Source organism: Xiphophorus maculatus, chromosome 22, assembly GCF_002775205.1.
Source record: "Xiphophorus maculatus strain JP 163 A chromosome 22, X_maculatus-5.0-male, whole genome shotgun sequence".
Classification (NCBI taxonomy): Eukaryota; Metazoa; Chordata; class Actinopteri; order Cyprinodontiformes; family Poeciliidae; genus Xiphophorus; species Xiphophorus maculatus.
In genome coordinates, this window is record NC_036464.1 from 1,420,587 (window position 1) to 1,429,446 (window position 8,860).

At 41.1% G+C, this 8,860-nt stretch overlaps 1 protein-coding gene across 4 annotated transcripts in view; it reads right to left on the reverse strand.

Annotated features, from left to right (window-relative positions):
- cdh23 (cadherin related 23) overlaps positions 1–8,860 on the reverse strand; it is a 188,493-nt gene that overhangs the window by 15,177 nt on the left and 164,456 nt on the right. For all 4 annotated transcript variants that reach the window (XM_023327715.1, XM_023327714.1, XM_023327716.1 and 1 more), the window contains exons 38-47: positions 6,513–6,734; positions 6,303–6,422; positions 6,018–6,198; positions 5,802–5,935; positions 4,338–4,547; positions 3,149–3,256; positions 2,294–2,396; positions 1,075–1,200; positions 792–995; positions 160–618 (exon numbers count right to left, since the gene is read on the reverse strand). In XM_023327715.1, coding sequence (XP_023183483.1) covers positions 160–618; positions 792–995; positions 1,075–1,200; positions 2,294–2,396; positions 3,149–3,256; positions 4,338–4,547; positions 5,802–5,935; positions 6,018–6,198; positions 6,303–6,422; positions 6,513–6,734 — 1,867 coding nt within the window. The remainder of the gene's footprint in view (positions 1–159; positions 619–791; positions 996–1,074; positions 1,201–2,293; positions 2,397–3,148; positions 3,257–4,337; positions 4,548–5,801; positions 5,936–6,017; positions 6,199–6,302; positions 6,423–6,512; positions 6,735–8,860) is intronic.

The window sequence follows — 8,860 nt, forward strand, 5'->3', positions numbered from 1 at the left end:
TTTTTTGACTATTTTTACAGGATTTAACAGATGCATAGGTTGTTTTGATGTCCATCATAGTGGAATGGCTCACTTTCTGAAAAGCATGATGTGACATGCAAAAGGTCAATAAAAAAACCATTGTTTAAATAACAAATGTTTCAGAAAACCAAAGCCAACCTGTGTGTAAATCAATGCCGAAGGAGTTCTGTAAGCCAAGCACTGGATTGTTCCCATCATCCTTTGCCTCCACTGAAATGATGTAGTACTCTAGCCTTGGATTGAGATCTGGGTCTTCAGCGGTGAGGGTAGCTACTACCACACCTGGTGGGGTCGACTCGTTGACGTTTATCATGGTTATAGGTTCTATAAAACGTGGTCTGGAGTCATTAATGTCATCCAGAATAACCGTCAGCGTGGCTGTACCGGACAAAGGGGGCGTGCCGCGATCAGTTGCCATCACAACGAGGCGGTACGACCCACGCTCCTCTCTGTCAAGTGTGGTGTTACCCACCAGGACGGCACCAGATATCGGGTCAACCACAAAGCGGTCCTGAGCACCGCTCTCTAAACGGTACATCAGCCAACCGTTGGCGCCAGAGTCCGCGTCGGTGGCGGAGAGCTGAGTCACCACAACGCCTGGAGGTGACAAAGACAGGTAAGAAAGTGGGAAGACATCTACAGTTCCATCAAATAAACCTTAACAACAACCAGTGAGGCGGTAATGTTTTCAGACACGAGTTAAACCTGGCAAACATCTCATGTGAGACCAGGTCCGTCTCAGACGTGTCACACACATCAACCAAACGCACCAGTGGGGCTGTTCTCAGGCAGTCGGACGCTGAAGCTAGACGGGCTGAAGACAGGAGGATTGTCATTCTGGTCCAGTATTGTGACGGTGAGAGGGACGCTGTTGTTTAACCCTCCTACGTCTTCCCCAACCAGAATCAGCTCTACTCGAGGGTCCTGGAAGGCTTCACGATCCAACCTTGCTCCCTGACGCACCAGTAGGACCCCTGAGGAGATATTCAGAGACATTAGCTTTACTGTTTCAGCATGGCTTCATGCTAACTGTCTCCAGAGAAATGAGGTTACCAGTGTTAGAGTCAACAATGAAGAGGTCGACCCTTGGCCCCAACAGTCGATATTTCACCACAGCATTTGGCCCGATGTCTTTGTCTTCAGCCAGAACAGGCCCATTTAAAACAGTCACTGTGCTGCCTGAAGAACATGTAGCGATGTGAAGAAAGACAGATTTCATCAACAGTTTGGAAATTACAGATCAGAAAACATTAGAGGAAGGTCCTTCTACTGCACGTCTCAAAAGTACCAATAAGCCAAATAAGATCAATATCAGGGCACTACTGGGAAGTGAAGGTTATGGAAGAGTGGTATGAAGAAAGCCACTGTAGCCAGAAGGAAATGCTAATCATCCATGTTTCCATCTACTGGTTTGGAGCAATCAACCAGGCTACTCAAAGCGTAACTTAGTCAAATGTTGACGTTACGCGTTAATAAACAAGAAGTAGAGGTTAAAAACTAGCAAGAACCACACATTTCAGAAAAACAGAAAGAGTCCTCATCTATTGAAGGTTTGGACTCTTCTGCATTTCGTGCCTCTGGTAAGGCACAGACCCATCAGTGGATGGGAGCTTTCGCTACATCAGAACTTATTTGGCAAATGTGTCTCTATCTCCCTGTCACTCTTTTTCAGAAAAGTCAAAAACAAACCTAAAAAATTTTGCCAAAATTGAGGAAGTTATTTAGAATTTTGCCGTTTCCATCAACTTTGTTTTTCTAATGCAATACTTCAAAATGTGCATCATTGTTGCCTGATGTTCAAAATGGTGTATGAAGTATTCATTCATTGGATCTGAATTTAAACGCAGGATTTATTTTTAAGTTATAATTTTCCTTTTCCTTCACAATTGTGCTGAAGGTAAAGGAAAACATTTTTCTTGGTCTGTGATGTGAAATTCAAATAAAGTAAATTGTAAATCCTGGTTGTTGTGTGATAAAATGTGAGTAGCTCTCGGTAAACTTCTTATGTTTTTAAATTCACCCATTCGTAACCAGCTGCTCTGTTAGGATTCTGATTACTGATTGGTTCATGTGTTAAACAACATGAACTAATGCCCTTTAAAGGCACAGAGAAAATTACAGCTGTGAGTTAATCTGTCTAAACCGCAAAGTGGAAAAAAGCAAGCATGAGCTATGCATAAACAAAGTCAGGAAGTGGTGGAGACAACACTGCGAAGTTTCAATACTGCACATGTGGATTGTCCTAGTCAAATCAAAGGAAGAAGGTAGATACCTGCTGGTGAGTTCTCAGTGATTTCAGCTCTGTAGCTGGTTCTCGTGAACACGGGCCTGTTGTCATTTTCATCCAGAATGGTGATAACCAAAAAGTCAGAGTCCTGGTTTTATTGAAACAAAAGATGAAAGAGTGAGAGAACATTAAAAGTCTGCCTGAGCTGAGCTGTTATTTCTGCATTTCCCTCATCTAACTCCCCCCAGAGCCCAACCAGTTCCATGCAAGATGGTTTTCTTGGCTGTATGATCACATGTGTCCCAGATGAGGCAGTAACAACGGATCAGCTGCGACCCAGCTAGGTGCTTCAGAGAAAATGAAGTAAACATCATTTAAGCCCTTTAAAAATCAACCTTGTACAGCCTTGCAGCTTGGCCGGGCAGGCCCTGCAGAACTGTGCTGCAGACTTGGTGGTTAACTTGATGCATACCTTTGCAAGTTCAGTTTCTCACCTTTCTCTACACGGCCTTTTCTTAGCATACCTGCATGTTGGCTTCCGTTTAGAAAACACGCCACAAAGACACCCCTGTATTAACTGCTTGCAAAGATTGTTCACACTTGGTTTCATTGTACTTGAATGTGTTTATTTTAACTTAATGAGATGAGTTTCTGGTAAGAGAATCCATCGCTAACGAGCATTATGGCAGATGTTTTTTAATTATCTTTGTAAAGCAGAAAACATGGAAGCAACATGATTCCTGGGAAGAGTCCTGGTTGTTTACAGGTAAAGGACAAAAAAAGACCTTTTGAAAATGACACATTTTTATACAACATGTAGATTAAAATGTATTAAACTGCTTAGCATGCTTAAAAGATTGAAAATTGCCGAGACATTAAGACTGTGGAAAGGGGGATTACCCTGCGAGCGATGCGGGGGTTCTCTGGATTATCCTTCACAGTGATGGTTAGCGTGTACTCCGCCACCAACTCTCTATCCAGCGGTCTGTTCACCTGCACAACACCTGACTATGTGGGACAGAGATGAGTCAGAGCTGCAGGCATGAAGGACATATCACTACATAAGTCAGGATGTGTCATATGTAAGAAAACCACAGAGCAGACAGTTCAGGGTGCAAGTCGAAGTTTTGAAGAGCAACATGTTTAATGGGTTTAAATGTGGTAGAGGGTAACTGTGATGTGGAAGAAAAAGGAGACATGGTTTCAAAACTAATGACACTAATAAAAATCTGAGAAGTGTGGCCTGTGTTTGTCTTCAGCTCTCTGATTTAAAACGTTGTAGTAAAGTCGCTTTTAGATGCAATTACAGCCGCAAATCTTTAAGGGTGTGTTCGTTTGAGAGGCCTAGACAAAGTACAGACCTAAATCTAATTCACAATCTGTGGCAAGATTTGAAAATGTTCCCCGACGACTGAGCAGTCCAAAGAAGACAGACAGGTTAACACTACAAGCTGTGTTTGGAGAGAAAGGTGGTTCTTTGACTGGAGGGAGCTGGATGCACACCACACCTTTCAGATTTTCACTGATGAAACAATGAAAATGAAAACCTGTGCTGTTTGTCCTTCCACTTGAAAATGATGTTCATTTGTGTTGGTCCATCACTTTAATCTGTATAAAATATTTCAAGGTCTGTGCTTGTAATGTGACAAAACATGAAAAAGCTCAAGATTTATGAAAACTGCTGCAAGACGCTGGAAATGTTTAGATGTGGACGAAGAAACAGATTTATTTCTGCGAACAGCTGGGAGGCCATGTTGATCTGACTCTGACTCTAGACATCTAACTATGTTTATGGACTATTATGGGAATTTTTCGGGCGGTTCTGTAACAAACTTGCAGTCAGTGATATGTGGAAGTTTCCATGTTTATGTAAGAATAGTTGAAATGGTTACAGCTGGAACTTTCTGTTCTCTTTAGCTGATTACAGAAGGAGAGAATTAGGAAACATCTGTGCACATCTTTCTAATACTAGCTGCTCTCACCAACAGGCTGCATGTTTTTAAGACTAACATGAAGGTGTGGCCCTCCTGAATCAGAGGAGAAGAACAGACAAATGTGTCCTGCTTCAGAGTTTTTGGGTTTTTGTTACCGTGTCGTTGATGTAGAAGGCTCCGCTCGGGTTTCCAGCGGTGATGTTGTAAGTTAGAAGCGCATTACGTCCGCTGTCTGCATCCCGAGCTTGAACTCTGGCCACGGAGGTGTGTATGGCCGCACCTTCACTCACACTGGTGTTGTAGGGCAAGTTAAGGATGACGGGGTCGTTATCGTTGATGTCCAGAACGTAGACGCCCACCACCACCTGAGGACCAGAAGCAGCAATGTTCAGGGAATCTCAAGTGTTCATAGAAAATATTGTTTCACAAAGTTTATTAAGTAATACTTAGTAATAAATTCAGTTCTCCTCTCTAGTCATGTTTAGATTCGTCCACTCTGTCTTGCAATCATTCTCTGAATCTCTCTGATTGTGAGAACATCTTTAGTCCACATCCTCTGATGGCTCCATAGATTTTCTGTCACTCTCCTCTGCTGAAGTCATTCAGTCTTTTCATCATTTTGGATGCATGATTGAAAAATAAAATCTTCTCTTATCTTTAGCCTTCAGTCACCTAAGGGTTACTGATGTTGTATTTGGTACTTATAGCTCAGAGGTCATAGCTGTTCATAACCTTCACAAAATCCAAAATTTTAAACACAAAGAACAGAATCTTCAGACAATGATGCAGCCACCACCGTGTTTTACTGCATGTACGTTATTCTTTTAGTTTCACCATAACTCAACCTTCTGGCCTCTTGCAAAACTTAATTGCTCCATTCAAAATAAAAAAAATACAGGAGATTGTCATCACACACAGAACAGAACCACTTGTTTCAAATTTCTAAAGCTTGTTCTGTAGTTTTTGTCATCTTGTTTGACTCGTATCAGCTTAAAGAGAGATTTTTCTGATTCTCTGAAACTCCTCCGCCAACCACAGAGTTGGCTAAAAGATGAAATGTGAAGAAGTCGAGAAAAGCCAACAAGAAAAGCTGAACCTTCCTTCAGGTTCATCACATTCATTATAGCTGATTACAGGGTGACCTCACACAGACCGAATGCTGTAACTGAGTCATCAAAGTTTTCATTTTATAGTGTGTACACTCCTGCAAGGAGGCTATTGAACATTTTTTCCATTTTATATTTCCCCCTAGTATATCTATTGTTTTTCAGTTGAATTTTAAAAAGTGTGTGTATTATTGAACACAAAAACAGCTTTGAAATTGTCTATAGTTGTTCTACCTCTACCTTTCATCCACTATACACAATGTTTGAAATTCATGTCTCATCTTCTGCTTTTCTGGCTTGGAAACAGTAAAAATACAGAGGAATGTATTCCTACAGCAGTTTTCTGAAAATTAAGAATATAGAAAGCATTTTGTGGGCATTGTGACGTTAGAATCCATGCAAAGAGATATTATAATACAGAAGTGATGCTTGTAAGTTCCCATTTAAGGAAGAGGATATGATGAGAAAGTTGCGTCTGCTTGCGCCGACGGCTGCTGACGTAAAGCGACTCACCGAACTGTTGCGCGACGGCGTTCCCAGGTCCCGCGCCGTGACCGTGATGTTGTAGAAAGCTGTGGTCTCTCTGTCCAGCTCCACGTCCCTCCTCACCCGAAGCTCACCCTCCACAGGAGAGATCATGAACTCATCTGATAGCGAGGCAGAGAAAACCTCAGAGGGGAACAGAAATGGTTTTAGATGCTCCGAGAAAACAAACAGAGGGGCACTGACTCTGGTTATCTCCACCGGTGATGCTGTACTCCACTTTGCCGTTGAGACCGGAGTCTTCATCGCTTGCTCTGAGGGTCCACACCCGCGGGCCCGGCTGGCCCTCCGTTACCTCAAAGGGACCCTCGTACTGTCTGGGGAAGGTTGGCGTCACGTCGTTCACGTCCAAGACGTTTACCGACACCTGGAAGCAGGAAGGAGACAGATTTTTATTCAAACCCCCACAAAGCAAGAGCTGGTGATGGGAATCTGGATTATCTACTACAGACGATAAAAAATGATCAATACTGTTGTGCTAGATGTCAGGCGAAGAGCAGGTTTTGGACACTGGTCAGTAGCTGTGACAACCAATGCATAATGCCCCTTGCTGATCTCGTAGTCCAGCTCCTTCACAGCAGTAATTCTCCCCTGAACACACACACACACACACACCCACACACACAGTTATTTGTTTGTTTTCTTGTCGTTGTCCCTTCTATGACGGTGTAGACGCCTCACCGTGATGCTGTTGATGTTGAACGTCTGGATCAGGTTGCCCTGGGTGATTGCGTACCGCAAGGTCCCATTCAGACCTTCATCTGGGTCAATTGCTGTTACCGTGGCGATGGTGGCCCCCACTGTGTCGGGTCCCTCGCTCAGCACCGTGACATACTCCTCCTCTGGAAAATCCGGGGCGTTGTCGTTCTCGTCCACGATTCGAATGTAGACGGTGGTAGAGGTCTGGAAGATATTATTGAGGCGTATAGTGAGAAATGAAGGTTGGAATCTTGTTATTGTCCCACTTTTGAAAGGGACACTATAATTTGCCATTTTTCCACCATGTGAGCGACTGGACAACATTTTGGAGACAACGGTTCTGTTGGCGGAACAAACACGCAGGTGGTTTTAAGAACTTTGGGAACTTAAAATCAGGCTTTGAAACTGAATTTTATGATATTTCATTTATAGTACATCAAAGCACAGTTAATAAAAATCACAGTATGTTAAGACCACAAAACATGTGCTTTGAGTAAATGGTGTGAGGAAAACCAACACACATGAACCAATAAGCCCCTCTGCTTCTTTATGAGTTTGTTCCACAGTCTTAAAAAATGTTGTACTTTGAATCTCTGGTACAAAGTGTTTTATGTGTAAATCTTTGTTTTTAAGATGTTATTTCATCATAAGATGGTCACTGCTGCGGATTTCACCGTTTGGTAATCCATTGTTTTGAAATTGTGGTTTCAAATTGTGATTTCACTGTTTTGTACCCACCAGTGTCTGCCAGGGGTCATTTCATACCAGTTAAGTTACTATAAAATAATCACAATTTACTATAAGCAAAAAAACTCCCAAAAAACAAAACAACAAAAAACAGGTTATTTGACCCACGATATAAATAATACAAGCAGCAGGTCACTCGGGTATTTTAGTTGCTCACTGGTCATCATGTATCATAATTTTTTAGAAGTTTACAGGGCCAAACTGATTTAGATTATTAAGCTCCATTCTGATTGATTTGGTGGATCATTTTTCTGCAGGATCTTACCTCTGATAGTTACTAGACTATCTGACCAGACCATAAAAATGTTCTTAATACCAAGCAGACTTGGAATAAGGAACATCTTATTTTTTCAAAGCTTGTTCTAACAACTGCATGCAGAAATGTATTATCCTAATCCTTATTTTCTCAACCAATGACAGATGCACCACTGGTGGTAACTGAGTTGCTTTTATTGGCATTCAGGGGAAATATTAAGATAATAAAAGTGAAGCGATTACTCATGGTACCAAGATAACAACTCAAAGGATGACTTGTTAAAACACATTGACCTTTGTTTTTTAGAAACACTGCCAAAGAGAAGGGCAGCAAGAAATATTTTAGGAACTTCTAAAATGAGCTGAGTTTGGCAGCTTGTGACTGCGTGGGAAACAGTTGAACTACATGTTTACATACACAGAATAGATAGACCACATACGACCAAATACTGACGAAATGTATAAATAAATAAACCCTTAACATATTTTCCTTGTTATTTAACAAACAGAAATATTTTTGGTAATTTTAACTGACACAAGACAGGAGAACTTTAGTCTGATTTAACTTCAGACAGTGTGGAAAAAGTGCATGTGTGTTTTTATGTGGTGTATGTAAACCTTTGGTTTCAACATTAAATGTTGTGTTGAAGTCAAAACTTGGATTTGGGAATGTCACAAAGGTCGGAAATGTTTTTTCTTTTTTTCAATGTTGCCCAAGATGATCACAAAACAGTGAATATTTCATAAACTGTAGAAGATGTTGATACCAAAAAACATAGCCGTACTTTCCTGAACGAACGGAATATGGTAAAGGTTGATTTCTTAAAATAGAGCCAAGTATGTAGAAGGAGTTAAACGGTGAAAAGTGTTTGTAGAAAAGTGGAGGAAATCAAGAGTCTTAATGCCTACAGCATTCACAATAATAGTTTATTAGTATTTTGTTAAAGGTTTGAAGAGATAGAAGACATTGGAAGAATAGTTTTTTGTTTGTATGTTTGTTTTACTGCAGCCATGCGTTGGTTCTGTATGCAAGGCGGCCATGTTGGACTTTTAGGACCTTCTGCATTTACCACTTGGAGTTCTGACTTCAGATGACTGATCTGTTGATTTCATTCTTAAAGGTGAAACTTAAACATTTCAGCTTATAGGTGGTGATTGAAAGGGACATTCTTTTGTTATTTATATGACAAAACAAACATATAAATTATTATTTTTATGGGTATCAGAGTAAAGGGGACAGAACAGTTGGAGATAATTTATTTACCAACATACATTGAATCTTGAGGTTAATGTGTTAAGGTTGAATAAGGTATGACTAGAACCATCTT